The following is a 22,807-nucleotide window of genomic DNA, read 5'->3' on the forward strand; positions in this document are numbered from 1 at the left end:
TTTGTATCTTGTTTTAGGCACTTCTGGCAGGCTTAGTCATATGCATTATTACTGTAGTAGGTTCTATTTTTCCCTAATCTTTATAGTTTCACGATTAAATAGCATACTATAAAAGAAAATATGAATGAACCTCCAAAACTTGATCTCAAAGCAAGTTTCCATCACAGCAAACTTGGACAATTCAGCTCCCATTTCGGCCCCTACTATTCTAAAACAAGTTATATAGGTGAAAGTGCTTTTAAAGTAACGATCCCCAGGTGCGCCTGGGTGGCTCAGTCAGCTAAGCATCCAACTCTTCATTTCAGCTCAGGTTATGATCTCAGGGTCATGAGGTCAAGCCCTGCGTCAAGTCCATGTCAGGCGCACCTAGCGCGGAGTCAGCTTTCTCTCTCCCTCACCACCACTCTCTCTAAACAGATGAATCTTTTAGAAAAATAAAGCAATGACCCCAAATGTCCATCCCCATGCTGATGTTAGGCTGTGACAATGCTCCCATCAGTCTGCAATAGAAAAAAAAAAATTTTTTTTCCAATAAGCCAAATTTACTCAAGTTCAATAGCTACTCCTTCAGAGATTATGTCCTTCCCTGTTTTTTCATTGCTGAAATAACTTTTCTTCCTGAAATGAGGATGTAGAGGTTGTAAGGGGAATTCCAAAATCAGGTATTTCCCCACTTCCCCACCCCCCGGGTCTGAAAAGCCCTGTGCAAAAGGCAGGTCAGACTGCTGCTCTTATTCCATTCTCACCCAGGTTTGTCTTGCAACCTTGATTAGCCAGAAAGCAGCGTGCCTCCTCTGAGCCTGGTCACGGACCTTCCTCTGCTGTAACTCGAAGGAACAGGGAATATTTTCTGGAGCTGTTCATGGGTGTCTGTGCTCCCTGACTTCTCCAAAACAAACAACCTCCTCTTACTGGACAGGCAACCTCTACACCTCTCGAAGTCTTCTCCATGACCTATGAGCTATCCATCCAGGAGAAAAGAGACCAGGTGAGCCAACCAAAGGACACAACACTCCCAGCTGCACTGCCACCCTTTTGCCTGCTGGCTTCCCATAGTCTCTGCCAGGCCCCACGCCTGCCACTGGCATGCTGGCTTTTGGGAGGGCTGTGCTCTCCATATTCTCATGGCCAAGGCTTGGAGGAAAAAGCGAGAATGGGGGAAGCACCAAAGGTGGGCACTGTAGGGACACCAGGGCTGAGGCCTCTCTGCTTTGGCCAGCCAGCTTAGCAGAAGCTAGTGTGAAAGCAGGATCCTAGAAGTCTCCTTTCCCTATACGAGCTTGACCCCTGGACCATGGTAGCAGGTCCCTAAAATTCCACTTTGAGTCATGCATTCAGATTTGGATTTAGACCTCATGAAAAGGCAGAAGTCTTATGGGAATAGGTCCTCATGTCTTATTCATATAAACGGGTTGAGACAGGCTCTGCACCAGGGCACAGGGGTGGCAGGAAGGCAAAGGGCCCAAAGAAATGTGTGCATGAAGGGGATCATTGCTGGGATACCAGACAGATTGTCCCCAGCCTAGGAAAGGGGGTCGTCCAAAGAGAAAATTATCCTCTAGAAATGGGGCTGGCAAGCTTTTCCTATGAAGGGCTAGAGAGTAAATATCTTAGGCTTTATAGGCCACATAGTGTCTGTGGTAACTTCTGTGCCATTGTAGTGGGAAAGCGACCACAACATAACAAAGAGTGGCTATATTCCTCTAAAACTTTCCATATAAAACAGACCATATTTGCCCTGGAGGGTGTAGTTTGTTGCCCCTCATCCTAGAAGACACCTAAAAAAAATTCTAGCCAGTCTCCTTTGGTCCTGCATCTGTGCTTCTCCTGCTCTTGGGTCATACCTCCCCCTGCACTGTACTCTAGTACAGTTTATCTGTCTGGAACCCCCACAGCTTCTGGGGCAGAGACCAGCCCTGGCTCCAGCTCATGTGTTTAAAACGCATTTGGGGAGCAAGAGTGTGCTGTATAAGGGTAGATGCTGTTTACAGCCAACAAACCTCACTGAGCACTTCCAGCCCCTTGGCAACAAGCTACAGGGCTCACACAGGAACGGGGGTCCTTGCTGATGACAAGCACCACCAGAAGATAGCACCCTGGCTTGCAATTTCATTCCTTGTTAAAATGCAAACCCATGGGCGGCTCTTGACGTCAAGGCTAACCTCCAGAAAGCAGCCGGGCCAGAACCGCCTTCAGACAGGCTGCTCCCACCCCCTGGGGAGCCCTTCCCGTCACAGACCCATCACCATTCACTTCAGCCTCCTTAGATGAGGAGGAAAAACACTGTGGCTAGCCAGAGACATAAAAATTCTTTGTTATTGGAAAATCTAAGTGTCTCTCCAGGCCTGTGCTGCACCATTAGGTGACGTCAATGGCTCAGGGTATCCGAGCTCTGCGTTTCCACTCTTCTCAGAACAGCAGCTAATTCACAGCAATAAAGACGTTTCTATTTAGAGCATCAGAAAAGAGGTGGCCCTGTGATTTCTGTATCCCCAAGTCATATACGAAGGGATTGCCTCTTTTCTCTGTGAAGCAGAGAGGGTTTGAAAGTGGCAGGAAGCCAGGAACTTGACATTGAATTCCATTCAGGCTAACCAACAGCTGCAGGACTTACTATGCACCAGGCAGGATAGGCTCACAAAGACAAGGACACCCTGGTGACCCCACCGGAGAGGAGAGGGCAGTTAGGCACACAAAGAGCCATGATAACAGTGCAGGTGATACACAGCAAAGAAGGTACTCAGGGGCTTCAGGAGGGGCATGGCACTTGACATTCCTTGGGATGGACCGTGAAGGATAAGCAGAATTTGGGCTCACATGGTTGCAGGAGTCTGGTGACAAGGAGACTGGGAATCGACTGACTGATAAAGAGAGGAAGGAGGGAGAGCAAACCTAGGTTGGTAGGCAAAGGCTCTGCTTGATTTTGGACATGGACTGTACTTGGCTCATTTCTGGCATGAGCATGAATGAGCCTAGGTGGGTCTGCACTCTGCATGGTAGCTTCACGGCCCATGATAGGCTGGCTGGCCCTGCTTGGGTTCAGGAGGCTGTCTCTAACGAGCCACCAGGATGTCCTACACCTCTCCCTCCATCTATGTCATCTTTCATGTAGACCTCATCCTTCCCCCCAGAATGTGTGAGCTTGGTTGTTGAGAGAATTTATTTTCTCTATGCAGGTCAATTCCTTTCCTTTCCCAGAGGTCTCCAAGGACTTGCCTTTCTATGTGATGGTGATATTAAATGAAAACTTTCTGATTCTAGATGAAATTCTCAGTGTTGAGAGAGGCATTTTATGTTGTACTAAATCTTAAGAAAAAGCATGATTCCCTTTGCTATTCTAGAATATTTCGCTTGAATAGCCAAATCAATCTTGAAGAATAATAAAGCCAGAGGCATCACACTCCCTGATTTTTTTTTTTTTGAGATTTTATTTACTTATTCACGAGAGACACAGAGAGAGAAAGAGAGAGAGGCAGAGACACAGGCAGAGGGAGAAGCAGGCTCCATGCAGGGAGCCTGATGTGGGACTCCATCCTGGGACTCTGGGATCACACCCCGAGCCAAAGGCAGACACTCAACCACTGAGCCACCTAGGTGTCCCCATGCTCCCTGATTTTAAACTACATCACAAAGCTATAGTAATCCAAACAGTATGGTGTTAGTATAAAAACATACACATAGATCAATGGATCAGAATAGAGAGCCCAGAAATAAACCCAGATATATATGGTCAATTAATTTATAAGAAGCCAACAATATACAATGGAGAAGGTATAGTCTGTTCAATAAATGGTACTGGGCAAACTTGACAGTCACATGCCAAAGAATGAAACTGAGCAGTTATCTTAGAATATATATAAAAATCAACTCAGGGGATCCCTGGGTGGCGCAGTGGTTTGGCGCCTGCCTTTGGCCCAGGGCACGATCCTGGAGACCCGGGATCAAATCCCATGTCGGGCTCCCGGTGCATGGAGCCTGCTTCTCCCTCTGCCTGTGTCTCTGCCTCTCTCTCTCTCTCTCTCTCACTGTGTGCCTATCATAAATAAATAAAATAATTTTAAAAAAATAAAAAATAAAAATCAACTCAAAATGGGTGAAATATTTGAACATATGTAATATCTGAAAAAATTACACTCCAAGAAGAAAACACAGAGGCTAAGCTCCCTGATATCAGTCTTGGCTATGATTTTTTGGACAGGACACAAAAGCAAATGCAAAAGAAAGATAAACAATTGAGACTACCAAGTTAAAAAGTTTCTGTGCACCAAGGGAAACCATCAACAAAGCAAAAAGGCAACCTATCAAATGGGAGAAAATATTTGCAAATCATATCAGGTTAAGCATTAATAGCCAAAATATATAGAGAACTCCCATAACTCAATAGCAAAACAAAAACAAAATCTGACTCAAAAATAGGCAGAAGATCTGAATAGACACTTTTTCAAAGAAGAATTAAAAATGGCCAGGAGGTACATGCAAAAACATTCAACATCACTAGTCATCAGGACAATATAAATAAAAAACACAAGGAGTTATTGACTCACCGCTGTTAGAATGGTTAGTATCAAAAAGATACGAAATGACAAGTGTGGGCTAAGATGCAGAGAAAAAGGAACCCCCATGCACTGTTGGTAGGAATGCATACTGGCACATGCACTATGGAGGTTCTTCAAAAAATTAAAAATGGAACTACCATATGTTATAGCAATTTACTCCTGGACATTTATCCAAGGGAAATGAAAACACTAACTTGAAAGAATATATGCATTCCTATGTTCACTACACCGTGGTTTACAATAGCCAAGGCAGAAACAACCTGTGTCCACTGACGGATGAATGGATAAAGAAAACGTGGAATATATATACAATGGAGTATTATTAGTCATCAGAAAGAAGGAAACTTGCTATTTGCTGCAACATGGATGGACCTTGAGGTCATTGTGCTAAGGATAGACAGAGAAAGACAATACCATATTGTATCACTTCCATGCATAGCTGAAAACAAAAAGAACACCAAACATACAGATACAGAGAACAGGCTAGTTGCTAGAGATGGGGTGGGGGTGGGGGTGGGGGTGAAGGGGGTCAAAAGTACACACTTCCACTTATGAAATAATTAAGTCATGGGGATATAATGTAGAGCACAGTGACTATTGCTAACACTGTAATGTAAACTTGAGAGTTGCTAAGAGAATAGGCTTCAAAAGATCTCACCACAAGAAAAAATTTTGTAATTATGTCTGGTGATACATGTTAACCTGACTTTTGTGTGATCATTTTACAATATTTACCAGTATCAAATCATTATTAAAAAAAAAAAAAAAGGTATGGGGACATGGGTACCTCTGATGGGCTGAGACACCAGCTGAAAGTCCTGCACAGCTCACTGTACCCAGGCCCGCCTCCCCATGGGAGCTGCATACTCAAGGCAGAGGGCGGGGGGCAGTTTCTCTCATTGCCTGGCCAGCCTCCACCATCTGAGCCCACACTTTCCAAGTCCCCAATCTGTTCCCCTAAAATTTATTAGGCCCCAAAGACCTTCATATCCTTTCAAGGTATTATCTCTTCTTTTAAAATCTCCATCTACATCAAAGGCTATATTTTGTATTTTCGAACACAGGTCACCGGTAATTATGTTTCTTCACTTACTTTTCAACCAATAAACTTTTAAGTATGAGTGAAAATACACATAATTCAGTATTAAAAGTATAACTTAAAATACATATGTACCAATATCAATATTTCTCCCTGTGATAAAACTATCTTTAAAAGTTCTTAAGTATAGCAACTTATTGAAATTCTGTTACTCCTGAAGACAAGATTGTAATGTATTGTTGTTGTACATGATATAATGGTACAAACAAACAGCGCTCACAATGTTAATTTTTACTAACTTGAAATGATTGTTTTTGATATGAATTTGTATGCATGAAATGCTCAAATACATATAGGCTTTTCATTTGCTTAAGAAATTAAGATAGAAAAATACAGAACATCTTTGTATGGAAGAAGAATTTTATGGTCTCATAAAATATATTAGTTTTTAGTTGCATAGCCAGAAGCTAAATCATAACTTATGTGCACTACTAATAAAGCAGCAGAAGCTTGCAGGAAATTTTTTTTAACTGTTTGTCAAAGGAGCCTAATTTTGCCATAAACCTCCTAAACGGACAACTACAGTGAGCTATGGAGAAAGACAAGCAGGTAACAGTGGTGAGAATGTAATGCGGGGTCAAGCTGACAAAGCAAAGGAAGGAAACTGAATACCATACCTGCTTATTATTGTCAGTGGTACAACACAGTTTCTTGAGGGAGACAAAATGCCTAATTTTCCTAATAACATAAATTATCAGTTATTAGTGAGTCAGATAGGAGATGATTCAACAAGTCAGCAAATGAAAACATCAACAGAATTTCTTGAAGCAAACCCAGGGTCCATGCTAGGGCAGATTAAAATTTCAAACAAAACCTACTCTACAGAAAACCCATTTTTCATACACAGCCCACACATGCCTTGAGAAGCTATGCTTCTCTTTTAGTCACAGTTGGCTCAGAAACACTTTCCTAATGGGTATTTCATTTTGCAACAGATTCCTGAAGCTTGTCTCCTAGCTATCTTCAGCAATAGGATGAAATGCTACTCCTGATAAAATTTGTTTTAATTTTGCTGACACTAATAATTTTACAGCTTATAAAAAAGCAGAAGACTCATTTGGACAATGACCAGATTACACAGTCGCTGTTCTTACATTAATATTTCATATCCTTTGACGGCATGGTCATCACAATGACAGTATTTTTCAGGCAGAGAAAACTCGTCTTATTTCAAGGTTATGGACAGAATCCCAAAACAGCCTACAATCTTGCTCGTGACCACAAGGGAGACCAGAAAAAGACTATCGCTGCCTCAGCCCTGCACAAAAATCACTTTAAGGTAGATTTTCTACTGACGGTGGAGCCAGGAATTCCAGAGAACTCTGTGAGATTATATAGGAAGAGCCAAGAGTCTCCTCTGTCTCTCTTCCTTTGATTCAATTTTCTCTGGAAGACTCTGAAGAGAGCATAGAAAATTCTGGTTATTCTGTAATGAGCTTCACTAAACAGGAAGAGGTAAGATTTACCTACTCTTAATAAGAATTTCCTCTGATAGTGCACTGCCTACAAGTGGGAGAAAAATAGCACTGTGTCTAGACAGAAGAACTTCTCTCTTATCTGTAAAATCAGGAAGATCAGAAAAATTCATTCTGACAGAAATTACCAAGCAATAGTATCTCCTCTGCCTTGGTTACCTAAGAATTCTGGTCACACACACAGTCAATCTTAGCTCAAGTTTTCTGAGAAGATGGTCTAAGGATGATGATAATACCAATGTGACAGCCATCATGGCACTGAGCACGGACTGCTGGTGGAAATGGCCAAGCCACGGGGATGCAGAAGGTCTCTGTCTATGCTCATAACCCTTGTCAGGCCTGCCAGGGCCCCACCACCCAGAGGGAACCTAAATGGCAGAAAATACAAGACAGTATGGTCTCTGGACCAAGGGTTAACAATTTCAAGTCTTAATAAACAAGTAAAATTGGAGAGGAAATGAAATATAAGCATTTTGCTCAATTTACATTGTGTGTGTGTGTGTGTGTCTGTTAACCACCCAACAATTTGGAAAGAACTCAGGTAGTCATAAGAGTCATAGGCAAGACTCTCCACTCTGGTTACTGGCCTGACAAAACATCACACAACAGTGTAGGTCTCTTATAATCCATGCTATGAAGCTAATGTTGACCTTCAAGCCAGTTTACTAAAGGCTCCTCAGTGACCTCTTGTCTGGGGATCCTGTTTGGCTTTGTAAACCCTCTCACAAAATTTAACTGGGAGAAGGAAAAGAAATTATGTATTTACCTTCTTAAATAGTCTTGTCTGATAATCAGAGATTAAATGAAATCAGATCACCTCAGCCTGTGGTCAAACACCCCTTTCCCTATGTAACTGTGACCTCCAGCGTGCTCTCTGCCTTGTGGAACAAACCCAGAGCCAGCCCGGAGAAAACCACTACAGAGCCAGTGCCTCAAGGAGAGTAGACTGACTTCCAGTGCAGGACTGAGGCCAGTGAGCCCTGATGTTTTGTTGTTTTTATAACAGGGGAAAGCCTAAACACAGAGGTCAGTGGGGATGATGGAACCACAGGTGACCCAGTGAAGGTGGGCAGCTGGGGAGATGCTTTGTAAAGCCTATAAACAGTAGAAGAGAAGGGGAGGGGAAGCCATGTCTGGGAGCTGTTGGCAGCCGCATGGAATTGTCCCCGGCATATACTACGTACAACCCAACCCACCATATTGGTGGGTCTAATGCTTACACTGGCATTTCAATAAGCAAACCCAAATGCCTATTGAACCCTTCTAAAGAAGGAACCCTTCAACTAAAACGGATCAAGAAATTCACTCTCACCCTCCTTGGCCAATCACTGGGGTGATCTTCACATGCTGTTGGATGCTGTCCCCGGATTTCCGTCTGGCATAGTAAACCCCCTGCCACTCCTACATAGACAAAGAGAGCTCTTAAAATCCTTCCATCAAAGTTTACAGCTACTTCTACAGAGGGTCTTGTCAAGTTAAGCAATACCATTCCAAAAACACCGCTCTATCATTGCATCCATTGCACCCATTACTACCTAAGACTCGTGGACACCGTGCACAAAGACCCCAAAGATCAACATGTCCATCTCCAGACTGGCCTTCCAGTGTCCAAGCTGATGAGTGGGTTGAGTTTCCACTCTCAGTCCTATGGGTGTAGCAGCACCAGGTCAAGGTATTGTTACAGGGTCTCCCTTAAAATCTTCACGGCAACCTCTGAGCTTGATATTATCATCCTTAGTTTATAGATAAGTAAGCCAAGGCTCAGAGATTCTAACTGATTTGCCCACATTAGGAAGTGGAGAATGTGGTTCTAAATTCCTATCTCTTAATTTTTCCTTGAAACCTATCATCTGACTCTCCTACAGAGCATCCTATTAAGACTTCTCTGGGATTAGTCTGGCGCCTAGCAATTTCCATCAATCAAGCAAAGGAGAGTATGAACATTCTTGCTGCCTCTGGACCCAGGGAACCAGCTGGGACAAAGAACCTGGTGTCCTCAAGGGGGATCCTCTGGCACCTCCACTATTTCTAGGAGGGAGGGAATAAATCAGAATCTGAATTTCTCTACAGCCTTTTCTTGCCTCCTCTCTCCCAAGGGCAGCTAACTGGTATGTACACTGGGGTCACTCTCCTGACAAAAATTTTTTTAGAGTACTTGATAATGTCCCAATTCCATTTTCAGCTCACTGCTCTTATTTGTAAAAAATCAATGTTGCCTGTCATATAAACCCAAACTTATTTTATTCCTAAAAAGTGGTCCCCAATTAAAAGAATACAGTACTTATGTAACTACTTCACATCAGAGAAAGCAAGATGAGAGAAATAATCTGAGAAAGCATTCTGCATGCTTAAAAGAAAATGCATCAGGAGGTCCAGCAATAGGAGCCACACTCCTCCTTTGGAGGGAAGGGCTTGGGGAAAGTTGCTGACGGCCCTGACAGCCCTGCCTTCAGCAGCTGCACAAACTGACATGACAGGGAGAATGAGCTATAGGTCTCTACCCAACTGTGATGAGGAAAGAGAACAGAAAAAGGGAAACTGACCAAGAATTGGGCCCTATGTAAATACTGATATGACATACTTCGAGTCACCCCAACACTGGACACACTAAAAACGTGACAGCTGCCTGGGTGGCACTCTGCTCAGAGGTAGGAATGATACTGCAGCAATGACAGGGGCATACAGTCACCCAAAGGATAAACTCTCCTTATGCAAACCCATTAGATTCTGTATCATCCTAAGTACCAGATTCATTTGGTGTCCAAAATTAACCCCAAAATGGACTTACTTTGCAAACCTAAGAGATCTTTCACTTAGTTATCCTGTTAGGAAAGAAGCTCATCTTAAAGACATGACACCTAGAACTCACAGGGGAAAAAGGCACCAGGAGGGGTTTGCAGATCTGCCTGTTTCACCCACCTTGCCTTTCTTGATGCACGTGTTGATGGTGTCGAGAAGGTCTGCCCGGTTCTTATCACTTTTGGGCAGCTCGGCGAGCTCTTTCCCCAGCAGCTCGCCTTTGTGGTAGCCCATCATCCTTTCAAAAGCCGGGTTGACATACTGTGAACAGGAGGTGGTTATAGGTCAGGGTAGGTAAGCTGTGCACCCCCACAAGTGCTTGCTGGCACCCAGAGGAACACACTGGAATATCAATAAGAAGTTCCCTAGATGAGGACTCTCTGATGTGGCTGCCAGCTGGCCCCCTCACATCACTAAGCCTCCTGGACTAGTTGCCTCACTCCCGAGCAGCAGTGTATTCACTCAGCACACCAGAGGATACTGGAAGAAATTCTTTACCAGGAGAAGAACAAGAAGCCCTCGTCTTGTAGAGCCAGCCTCTTGTGGGCCTTATTCATCCTCAATTGCCCATGAAATAAAAAACTCAAAAAATAAAAAGCAGTTAGAATAAAAATTAATTAGTTCAACAGGTCATGGGCTTGTATTAGTCACATCTCTGCAAGGCAGAGATTTGATCTCTCATGCCTCCTTTCTAATTGCCACTATCTACTAACCAACGCTATGGCTTGGGGCCACTTCCCATCTAACCTCAACGATAAATCTGATTAAACAACTTGGGCAGAAAGCAGCCCTTTCATGCTGGGCACACGTGGGCGTGAGAAGAGGTCCCCTCAGCACATTCCGAGGCGAGCAGACTAACACGTTTCTTTCCAAACTCCTGCCCAGGGCCCTGGAATTCAGAGCTTTTCCCTTGCCTGACTCCCGGCTCCCATCTCTACCCTCCAATTTCTTCTCAAAGAATAATCACCAGATGAGATGCTGAATGAGAGGGGGCAAGACAAAGAACATGGGGCAAATGTGACCATATGGCCTCTAGGTCGTGGATTTCTCTGGACATCATGCCCATCCATCTGCTGCTTCAGACACATCCTTGCAAGCTGTCATCAGCATCACTCCTGCACTCCGCTCTGATGGCAGCGGTAAGGAGCCTGATAATGCAGGGACTCTTGGGGACCTGTTCCCTTAAGAACAAAGCCTCTACTGACACATTAAACCTGGGCACTGGAGGGGCTGGGAAGTTGCTCTGGAGCCTTAGCATGTGGCCTTGTAAGAGCGACAGAAGGGGGTAGTGGCGACATTGTCTTGGTTGATCTCCCGTCACTAACATGGGGTGTGCACCCCCCTGCAGTAGCCACGCAGCATGGCCTCTGCCCACCAGGCTGGCCTGCCCCTGCGGGCTGAGCTGCCTATGCTTTCCTCTCACCTCCGGGCCTCTGCCCACCTGCTCTCTCTACCTACAACGCTCCTTCCCCATCTCCATGCCTCGCCAAATCCCACTCACCACCCCACCCCCGCATGCTGTGCTTGACCCCCTGCCCAGTCTGAGCTGGTGCCACTCCTACAGGCTCGCATTCCCTCCCGTGAAGCTTTCTAATGACTTCTCACGCTCAGTCCAAATTTCTGTTTATTTCTCTCTCTCCCCCACTAGACATAAAAATCCCCAAGGGCAAGGCACCTTAGGCTTTCTCTCTGGATCCTCAAGACTGTCGAGTAAATATGTGATATATGTACTGTTTTCCTTGCTGACAAAATCCTCCTACATTTTCCTGTGTGTTTATTCTACCTTCATTATTAAGTTGAAAATATGGGTACAAGTCATGGCTCTCTGCTCTTGCTAGGGCTCCTGCAACCTCGGAACGCAGCAGGTACTCCGGCGCTTGGACTCTGGAGCCAACACCCTCAAGTTCAAATCCCGGCTCTGCCGATGACTAGCTCTGGGACTGGGGGCAAGCCGCTGGCCTTCCCTGGTGCCCAGCTTCCTCACCCGTAAAATGGCTCTAGTGGTAGTGCCTGGCTCATCAAATGGTCTTAAGAATTACATGAGAATGTAAAAATGCTTAGTACTGTGCCTGGTACATGGTAAGCTGCACGTAAATGTCATAAAGTAAATAGTTTAGATGGATGGACAAAAGGTAAGTACTGCTCCTAAATTGAAGTGTTCCCACTTGACCTCTGAAGCAGTGACACAGAGGCACGTGCTCTTCAGAGGCAGTGTCCGAAGGACTCTGCTATGGGGTAAGAACACATGTGAGACACCCCGTCCACGAGGACTCCTCTTGAAATGCGGGACACAAATGTCATTTTACTTCCCCCTGGCATATAATACCCTCTCTTCAACTTCTTTCTCCTTGCTTTAGAGTTTTATATTCAGATTTGTCAGTGCGTAGTCCATTTCTTCCTGTTCGTGGTAGCGTTGGGGAGGGGAGGACACTCCCACGTTACCTCCCCCAGAGATAAACCACCTGTTGCTCACTACAGAATGAAGGACTCTGTTTCCTGTTCAAGGAGTTACCAATGAGATTACAAATGGGGAAGCAGGGAGAACAGGGAGCCCCTCCTACTCATTATAAAAATCATAACCCAACAGTCCCCTGTCAAAGGGGGGTACAAAGCAAATGTGTTCCATGAATGGAACTGAGGTGCTAGCCTGGATATAAGTGAGGGGGATGTCAGTAGCAAACATGTCTCGGTCTGCAGTCCAGGATGCAGGCCTGAGTGTGTGCAGGCGGGCAGTCACAGGCAGCAACATGAGGAAGTTTTCAGACCCACCTCAAGGAGCAGCCAGAAAAATTCTATAAATACAATCAAACAGGGAACCAGGAAGGAAAGGAAGGAAAGCTCTGCAGTCAGAAAGACATGGCTATGTATTTTGGTTCCAATACTTACTAAATGGGGCTTTCCCTGAGTAAATTCCTTGATCTTGCTGGGCTTCAGTTTCCCCATCTGTATTATGGGACAGTTGTGTCTCTTTTATAGAGTTCCTGAATGTATAGGGGATAACGTTATGAACCTGTTTATGAGGGCCTAGGCAGGGCAGATGCTGAGGGTACAAGAGCAGGGTGTGTCTGTGTGCAGCGGGGGGCTCTGTCGTGAGGCACGGTCTTTGGTTTGTACTGATGACAGCAAGTGCTCCAACTGTAAACTCAGTGCCGTCATGCAAACCAACTGCAGGCAGGCCGGTATCCACTGATGGAAAAGTCTACATTTCAGACTACTGTTTAAGCATAAACGTCTTACCTTCCAACAAATATAGTAAGATGACTTTACTTCAAAAAAGCTTTCTCTACTATACACTTTTCCTTTGGAAGACAACTTTCCCATACAAGCCAGCTCTGTGATTATAAACCAACTGGAGGCAAATACATGAGTACCTTGGAAAATATTTCATTCCTAAAGGCATTTATAAGCACTTACTCTACAATTCTGACAGGTTTCCATGTAATGTAAACGCTGTCTTTACAAATCGCCAACAGATCTGCCCTACCTTGGTCAAAGAAGTCACAGGTTCTTAATCTAAATAATTTTTCATTCTTATTGCATATCTAATTCTCAAACTAAGTCCATCAGTTTTCTTTACACACTTTGATGTTTCTTTCGCCAAAGAAAATAAACAGAAATGTAAGGATTATGGCAAAGCTCCTCAATAAAGGATGGCTCAAACTTGAAAGGTTCTATTCTGACATCTCCGGGTGAAGTGTCTCCATACCTGAATCACATGGTCATCGCTTGTAATTTCTATGGCTTCGTGACAGTGGTCTAATGCTGTAAACACTGAATTACAGGCCCTGAAAGTTGCAAAAGATGGACATTAGTGCTGCTATAAAACCATCAGCATTTCATGTGTTGACTTATCAAAGTAAACAGTTGCCCAAATTCATTAAAACAATGCCCTTTTTGAAGGAAAAAAACCACGCTAGCCTTTCGAACTAAACTAGTTTGAATCAAGAATAGCAAGTATTCTGTGACTATAACACGAAGACGTGGAAACCAGCAAAGTCTTCACGTATCACAGAACAAACCACATAGGTGCTGAGTGAAACCTTAATACTGAACACGAGAGACCAGATAGCAGGAGACCGTCTCTTTAGGCTCCGTGTCTAAGTCAAAGCTGTTGTGTTTCGTTCCTCACGAACGAAATGGTCATGGAAAAGTCAAGACCCCAGCAATGAGGAGAACTTGATTAAGCCCAAATTGAATCTGAGGCATTCTGTTCGCCCTTTTGCAACAGATGAACATTTTTCTCCTCCTTTCTTACTTTCGTGACCCCTGATAAACAAGCCTTTATATGGCACTTTGCTTTCAACCACACCCACTGGCCTGACGGAGGCAGACAGGACTCAACTCCCCCCACCTGGTTAGGCGTAGAGCCCCCCAGGAGGCCCTTCTTGGTGACCTTCTTTGTCCAAGGGGAATATTTGAAATCATTTCCACTTCTCAGCTTCTTGGTTAGATTTTTCAGTACCTTCTAATCCAGTGGAGCTCTAAATACAGCAAGTAATTTACTACCTAACACAGAAAGTATGTAGCTGGTTACTAGAGCTTTGTTATTCGTACAGGCTGTTTAAAGAACCCCAGTGAGGGCTTTCTTACCCATTACAACAAAACAAAACAAAGCAAATTTACTTGATTGATGTTGCTTCTTATAAAACATACTCTGAAGATGTTATTCACTTTCCCCACTCACAGAGGCATCCAACTTTGCCATCCTGTTTTAACCTATTGACAAGGTAGAGGCAGAAAAAACTGAGTGAAGTCTGGTTCTGTATTTTGCCAGTTATGGGACCGTGGGCAACTTTTTATCCTGGCTGGCCCCCGGCTTCCCAATCTATAAAATGAGAACAGCAACACCCATTTTACAGGTTGCTGAAAAAATCAAAATAGTTTATGTGAGGCATTTCTCAAAGTGCTATGGATAATGTAGGAATTCAGCATATAGTCCTTATTATTATTTGTAAGACCCCAGAGCAGTATTTCCTTACTCTCCAACACTTTCAAAGGGCTTTGGTGAGAAGAAAAGTGAATCACAACCTATCTCTTCTCAGGAGTATACTCAAAATATCTAACCAAAAACCGTATTCAAGAATAGCAAGGTAATCAACACGAGGAGTAAAAGATCTTAGCACATTGAAGGGTACAAGAGTCCTACAGTTGTGGAGACGAAGGTAACCAGTATGGGTGAGTAATAAGCGATCACCATAGGGTGAGCTGAGAAGGTAAGCCTAACTTCTCTGAGATTCCTGAAGGGTCCAATAGGTTTTCTTATTTAAACTGCTCCAGTCTAACTAATTTGAACCATGTACTGTCTTAACCATGTATCTGTAAACACAATCTTTTAAAATAAGAAAAAAAGAATAAAAGAGGATTTTAAATTATTACCAAAGTCACTACTAACTTGCTTTTCACAGAGACAAGAGCTAGTCTTATCAGTAGTATTTTCCTGGCATGTGGGTCCAGAACCCAACCTGGCAGCACAGAAGAGTGTTTCCCTTCCTCCAGGAGTCTGATGAGGAAAAGCACACTCTGTGTGGAATAATCCCTACATGTGAGAGCTGGATAATCAAGCTATAACACACTTTATCAAATGATCAATTCCTCTGTTGCCCATTTTGTGAAAGTGTATGTACGCCTCACCTAAGCATTTAAACAGGTACTTTCAGAGTATTAGTGCTTTTGTCGATTCAAGAGCTGCCCTTATGTAAGACTTTAAAGTGTAAAATCTTCAGTGTGATGGCCAATGGAACAAAGCAAATTGTTATCAAGACTCAAGGTAGGAGACCGTGAGGAGGGCCAGCAGACTGTTTTCTCCCAGTGACATGCTGGACTGCACCATGTAGTCCTAGGCTTTAAACCAATTTAGTTGATGGTTCTACTTAAATAAACCTGCAGCAAAATGAGGTAATCAATTTAAATCATGTTCCTAGAGTTTGGGAATTTAATTGCTTGCATTAATTATTAATACTCTTCATGCAGAAGAGCCTTAGCTGTATTAATTTTCTGTTCCTAGGAATCATGTAACTATAGCTCAGATACAATTTTTTATCTTTCAGGTTGAAAACTTGAAAAACTGGAAAAAGCTCAAAGGGAAGGTAAACTTGATACGGAAACCCATGAAGTACAGGCCATGGAACCACTTCTCCTCACCTTCTAAAAGACCCTTTAAGTTTCTCAATGGACACTGCAAATATTACAGGGGTCCTAGCAGGACGTCGACAAAGAACAGTGGTGTGATGGGGTGCCGAGTGAATCCGACTGAACAACAGGATGCCTGAATCCCTCTCCAAAACTGCCACCAACATACTGGGTAGCTATGATCATCTCAAGAGTCTCCCTGGCTCTCACTGTTTTCCTCTGTCACTGGGGCTGGGATGGTTGATTTGCATTATCTCCTGGATCCTTAACCAAGGATACCCTAGAATCTACTCAAAACACACGCAAATTGAGGCTGCCTGCAACAAGGTAGGACTGTGCAAGGTGGTGGCTTTAGGGAAACCTATATTTGAACCTAAATCCATATCCCAGGAGGTCCAGGAGGAGCAGGAAAAGGGAAGGGGAGGCAGCCAGGGTGGTCACAGACGTGTTCTTGGTCAGCATCAGTCCTGGGTTGCAATGCCACAGGGACCACTTACTTTCAGGTTTCACAGCTTGGACTCTATTCCTGGAGCACAGGGCCTGTCACCCGGGCCCATGCCAGTATAAAGTGCTCTAAAAACTACTTTATACTTAAAAACTATCTACTGATAGTGAATAGTGTAGCATTCCATGGAATACAAGGTTCTATCCCTCAGAGACTTTGATTCTTTTTGAAATTGAGGACTCCTACCATCTTAAGACTGGGAATCAACTAAACATGATGATTTGGGTCTAAGTCCTGGCCAACAGATATCAACTAATATGAAATAATTGCTGGTACTGTGTTAGTATAAACTGATCAGTTTAAATTCTGGGTAAGCAGCTAAATCTTATCTGCATTTTGGATAATATAGCTCTTTTCACAGAAAGGAGATGGAAACATTAGTAGAGGTAAGTGGTCATCATTCACCCCATATTTCCCCAGGCAGTCCCCATTTCATGAGTTGTCCTATTTGATAAGGTAATTGATCAAGCATATGGAGATGTGATTTATTTCTTCTCTGTAGAAATTATCATGGAATTTTAAAATTAAGTAATTGTTTGATCACATAGTCCTCCTTTTTTTTCTTGGCTAAATATGATTACCACACACCAAGACCTGGACAAAAGGGTCTACCTTCAACATTTGACATCATCCTTGCAGTACAGACTGTCCTTGCAGAATGCTAGTAATGTCACATATTTAGCTGCAGCTGGGGGAGGAATTGCAAAGAAAAGTATTATATAATTAGACTATAATTATTCTGGCATTGTATAATAAAAAGCCTCATTTTTCCCATCTGCAGAGAGTGACAGAGTTGCCTGCCTGACTCTGAGATGCAGGTGGGTTCTTTAGATGTCCTTGAATGCGGAGGGAGCTGAGGAGATGATAGAATGGGTCATTCACCCTGACCACTGGGCCACAGGGTATGCAGAAAGAGTCACACCATGCACACACACCCTTCTCCAAAAAAGGGAAGGAAGTTAGAGATGCTTGAGGCAGAACCAGCCAAAAAGCAATGGAAGAAAGTGACCACTTGGTCCATCTCTGGTCTGCGAAGAACACTTCCTTTCCTTTCCCCATTGCAGGGGGCTGCTCTCTAGCTGGCTGCTCATGCCAGGGAAGAGAGGCTCCTTACCAGCCAACCTTAAGCCGCTGTGGAAAGGGATCCGCACATGGGGTAAGCCTACCTTCCTGGCATCACTGCCTGCCTGGGCCAGGTCCATTCACCAACTTCTCACTGATTTGCATTGCTACCTTTAGCCTTTTCATCATGCCCTCCACAATGGGTCCAACTCCTCCAACCAGCTCCCATGCTATCCAGGGGTGAGAAGTTCCAGGATTTACATAGTATTATGTACTTAGAACCTGGCCAAGTTTTGAATCTGTTGAGACCTTTCAAGAATGTTCAGGGCCCTGGCTCTAAGCAAATTTCATCAGCACAATAACCAGCCCTTTCTTTTAACCCTTGCACTTGCTGAGGATGTTTATTTCAAATAGCCAGACCTGCCTTTGCCCTGCTGGCAACCAAGGCACCTCTGACATCCTACATGGGCCATCACATGGAATGTGGCTGAAGAAAACTCCAAACTCAGTTACTGAAAATTATATGAGGGAATCACCTATCAAAGCAGTAAGGGGACAGCCATTCATTTCTGCTGCAGATAATGCACAGTTGAAGAATTAAAACGAAACCCCTCTTTTTCTAATCCTATCTATTGTGAAAACATCGAAAAGTAGTCTTTTATATCAGATAAAGGGCTAGTTTCCAAGATCTATAAAGAACTTATTAAACTCAACACCAAAGAAACAAACAATCCAATCATGAAATGGGCAAAAGACATGAACAGAAATCTCACAGAGGAAGACATAGACATGGCCAACATGCACATGAGAAAATGCTCTGCATCACTTGCCATCAGGGAAATACAAATCAAAACCACAATGAGATACCACCTCACACCGGTGAGAATGGGGCAAATTAACAAGGCAGGAAACAACAAATGTTGGAGGGGATGCGGAGAAAAGGGAACCCTCTTACACTGTTGGTGGGAATGTGAACTGGTGCAGCCACTCTGGAAAACTGTGTGGAGGTTCCTCAAAGAGTTAAAAATGGACCTGCCCTACGACCCAGCAATTGCACTGTTGGGGATTTACCCCAAAGATACAGATGCAGTGAAACGCCGGGACACCTGCACCCCGATGTTTATAGCAGCAATGGCCACGATAGCCAAACTGTGGAAGGAGCCTCGGTGTCCAACGAAAGATGAATGGATAAAGAAGATGTGGTTTATGTATACAATGGAATATTACTCAGCTATTAGAAATGACAAATACCCACCATTTGCTTCAACGTGGATGGAACTGGAGGGTATTATGCTGAGTGAAGTAAGTCAGTCGGAGAAGGACAAACATTATATGTTCTCATTCGTTTGGGGAATATAAATAATAGTGAAAGGGAATATAAGGGAAGGGAGAAGAAATGTGTGGGAAATATCAGAAAGGGAGACAGAACGTAAAGACTGCTAACTCTGGGAAGCGAACTAGGGGTGGTAGAAGGGGAGGAGGGCGGGGGGTGGGAGTGAATGGGTGACGGGCACTGGGGGTTATTCTGTATGTTAGTAAATTGAACACCAATAAAAAATTAAAAAAAAGAAAAAAAAGAAAAAGAAGTCTTTTTATCCCTGACTCAAAACAGTAGAGACCCCAAGGAATAAAAGCAATATACGACATACATAAATTGCTGAAGGCAATGCAGTTTTCTTGAAAAATTCTATAAAGTTCTCTGAAGCTAATACAAGGATACAAAAAAAAACCAAGGGCTTTAAACTTCACTTATATATTCAAAAATCCTTAGTAATATTCCTCACTAAAGACTGCTAAACTAGCTGAATTTCCACTAGTTTGACTTAAAAAAAAAATACTTTCCTAAGAAAGTGACTGTTTATCCCCACATTATTATTTCTTCCTCTTCTTCTTAAGATTTTATTTATTCGTGAGACAAAGAAAGAGAGCATGAGTGGTGGTGGTGTGTGTGGGGGTAGGGGGCAGGTTGCAGAGGCAGAGGGAGAAGCAGATTCCTTGCAAAGCTGGAGCCCGATGTAGGCTTGATCCCAGGACCCTGAGATGAGGATCTGAGCAGAAGGCAGAGGCTTAACTGAGCCACAAAGGCACCCTTCCCAACACTATTTCTTAAAGCTCTGTATCCATCAAAAAAGTTACTTCCCTAACCAGGGTAAACCCCAAAAAAGCCTGCCTTTGTGGTTTACTTCCATTTTACTTCCAAGGATGGCAGAAAAAAAAATTAAGTTTACAAATGGTTTGTCCTCTTTGGATGTAAATTAAGTAATCAAGATAAGTATAGTCATTTTCAATGAGATGCTATCTTATTTTTCACTGAGCCTGAAACCATCATGAACTCTGGGTTGGCCAGACAGAGAAACCGTGCCAAGGACCTTCTGGCATCCATACAGCCTGGAGCTGCTAAAGACTGCCCCCACTACCTCCAGGGGCTATAGGTTGACAAGAGCTTCCTCGCTGCCCTTCTCTCTACTTGAGGGGGATAGTTTGAAGGAATTGGGGTCTGAGAGTGTGGTAGAGTGGGGCTGTGCAAAACCAGGCATGAGCTAAGGCCCTAATATCCCCAGACGTCCCAGAAGCAGAACATCCCACCAGCACCTCAATGCCTACACAATCCCATCTCAGAAGTGAGCATCATGAAAAGCCTGCTTTTAAAGCATATACGCCTGTAAAGAGACTTAAAATTTCTTGAAAATACTTCCTCACGTGTTGAAGTGACAAACGGACCTCATGAAATTGCTATCATGGTTACACAGCAATTATTAGGGTTAGCATAGTAAATATACCCATTGGTTTGCCCCTATTCATACCAATCCAAGCAGGAATTTATAAATGTTAAAGTACTAAATAGAAACTAATCCTTAAAGGCTTACTCGTAATCTCAATTTAAGTACATGAAAATTATACAGTACTCTTCCTGGAGTATGATTTTAAAACTGCTGTAAATAGTGGAAAATATTGACAAAACAAGAAATGCTTTCTCATTTATTTCATTTAAGCAAAGGGCTCCTAGGTTAGATTTGGCCATTTAACCAACTACCATCACCTGTTTAACAGTTTCAAAATCTCTGGGGTTCAGCTAGGAACCTGTGAACAGCAGCCTGATGACAAAAGCTTCTATACAACACTGTTAACCTTGTGTTCCTTCTTATTTTGCTACCTACCGTAATTTGAACTGTGAGCGAACTTCCCCGTGTTCTATTTGAATCAGTTCATTATAGCAAGCAATTATGCTGCTATTCTCCATAAATCTCTGAAAAGAAAACAAAGATAACAGGTAAGACATACAATTACTTCTTAAGTAGTCAAATGAATTTAGTTTTTCCCACCCCAGGTAACTCTGTTACATAAGACAACTTGAGAAGTTGAAAGGAGTTGAGATAAATAAAAAAAAAAAATAGTAGTCAAGCTGTTTGCAATGCTTGTTTAAATGTATGAGAAACAGACCAGATTATACTATATATTTAACTCCCTTGATAACAAAGGTGGGGTAAAACTTCATTATGAATACTCACAGGAAAATAAACACACAAGGGCACAGGCTACCTCCTCAATCTCGTTAATTACTGGAACACGTTTGCTTCACATAACACTATGCAAGGTCTTCTAAAACCCAACACTGGACATGTTCAGCATGTGCCACTGAATGAATGATCCTTTTCAAGGCAAGAGACCCCGTCTTGCTTACTTCCTCATCTTCTGATTGCCAACTGCACCCTCCTCTTCTGTCCCACCCCGCCACCCCCCCACACACAGACACACACACTTCCATGCATCTAAGGTGGATGGCTTCTCCCTTGGGGAATAACTCAGGTCACCCACTATTCCAGGGGGAGGCTGGTAGGGGGTAAGCAAAAGGGTGAAGCCGTGAACACACACAGAAGAGAAATACTTTCTCTTTTTATTACAAAGCACAGCTAAACATGGTTAGGTTCAGGCTGAACTTCTGGATGGGTGAAAATTATGTAACAGCCTGTAGCCAAGCTCTGAGCATTGTTAGTGGATGCTTTCTAAGATACTAAAAAGGATCTGTGATAAAAATAAATTTCAAAAATATTGCATTAAACACAGTTGGGCAGGTTTCCTTTTTTAAGACACAAACTTTAGTAGTTAACTTTTGTTGCCTGTTTTTAATTATAAAAGTCAAGCACATTAAGATGTATAAATTCAGAAAAATATAAAGAAAAAAACCCCAAGTCACTGATAATGTCAAAAGCTAGAGATATCATTACATTTGGTTTATTTTCCTTTTTTAAAAAAATAAATTTATTTTTTATTGGTGTTCAATTTACCAACATACAGAATAACACCCAGTGCTCATCCCGTCAAGTGCCCCCCTGAGTGCCCATCACCCATTCCCCCCCACCCCCCGCCCTCCTCCCCTTCCACCACCCCTAGTTCGTTTCCCAGAGTTAGGAGTCTTTATGTTCTGTCTCCCTTTCTGATATTTCCCACACATTTCTTCTCCCTTCCCTTATATTCCCTTTCACTATTATTTATATTCCCCAAATGAATGAGAACATACACTGTTTGTCCTTCTCCGATTGACTTACTTCACTCAGCATAATACCTTAGGCTCCAAAGCCTATATGTATGTAGATACGTAATACATTGATTACAATATATAAAATCAGTATATAAGATCATAATATATTTTCACTTCCACTTCTAATTACTAACTTACTGAGATTTTATTTTTCTTTAGATCCAAGAACTAAACATTGTAGTATTTAGTGAACAATAGCTTTCTACAGGTGATGGTTTCTAAACACTGGAACCCTTGGTTTGTACATAGCTGGCACTTAATGAGTGTGTTTGTAGTCCAAAGGCACAAGATTCTACTACCTCTCTCTGGAGGATTTTCCAGGCTATACTTAACTCATATTACTGAAATGATGTGAATGAATCAAAAGTAGTGGCCTTCAAACTTCAATATGCTATGAATCATCAGGCATTCTGCTAAAAATGTAGATTCCTGGGCCCTACGTTCAGATATTTAAGCATGTTTCTTTAGGCCAGAACTTCTCAGAGCATTCAATATGCTCATTTGCAATGTTGCTAGTGTACACTGTGTATTTCCAGGGGTGGGAAGAACAAGAACAGAGTTCTCACTGATTTCCCAAGCTTATTTGACCACAGACGCCTTTTTTTCCTGGAACATCAGTGCTCCACGGTACAGTTTGGGAAC

General features: G+C 43.0%; 1 protein-coding gene across 7 annotated transcripts in view; it reads right to left on the reverse strand.

The window, feature by feature from the left end:
- The window catches only part of PDE8B (phosphodiesterase 8B), a 265,303-nt gene that overhangs the window by 94,912 nt on the left and 147,584 nt on the right, over positions 1-22,807 (reverse strand). For 6 of the 7 annotated variants that reach the window (XM_072794236.1, XM_072794226.1, XM_072794220.1 and 3 more), the window contains exons 6-10: positions 20,784-20,872; positions 13,636-13,714; positions 10,050-10,190; positions 8,443-8,531; positions 6,273-6,333 (exon numbers count right to left, since the gene is read on the reverse strand). In XM_072794236.1, the coding sequence (XP_072650337.1) occupies positions 6,273-6,333; positions 8,443-8,531; positions 10,050-10,190; positions 13,636-13,714; positions 20,784-20,872 (459 nt within the window). The remainder of the gene's footprint in view (positions 1-6,272; positions 6,334-8,442; positions 8,532-10,049; positions 10,191-13,635; positions 13,715-20,783; positions 20,873-22,807) is intronic. The other variant, XM_072794201.1, reaches the window with a different exon arrangement.

The sequence above is a fragment of the Canis lupus genome, chromosome 2 (assembly GCF_048164855.1).
Source record: "Canis lupus baileyi chromosome 2, mCanLup2.hap1, whole genome shotgun sequence".
NCBI lineage: Eukaryota > Metazoa > Chordata > Mammalia > Carnivora > Canidae > Canis > Canis lupus.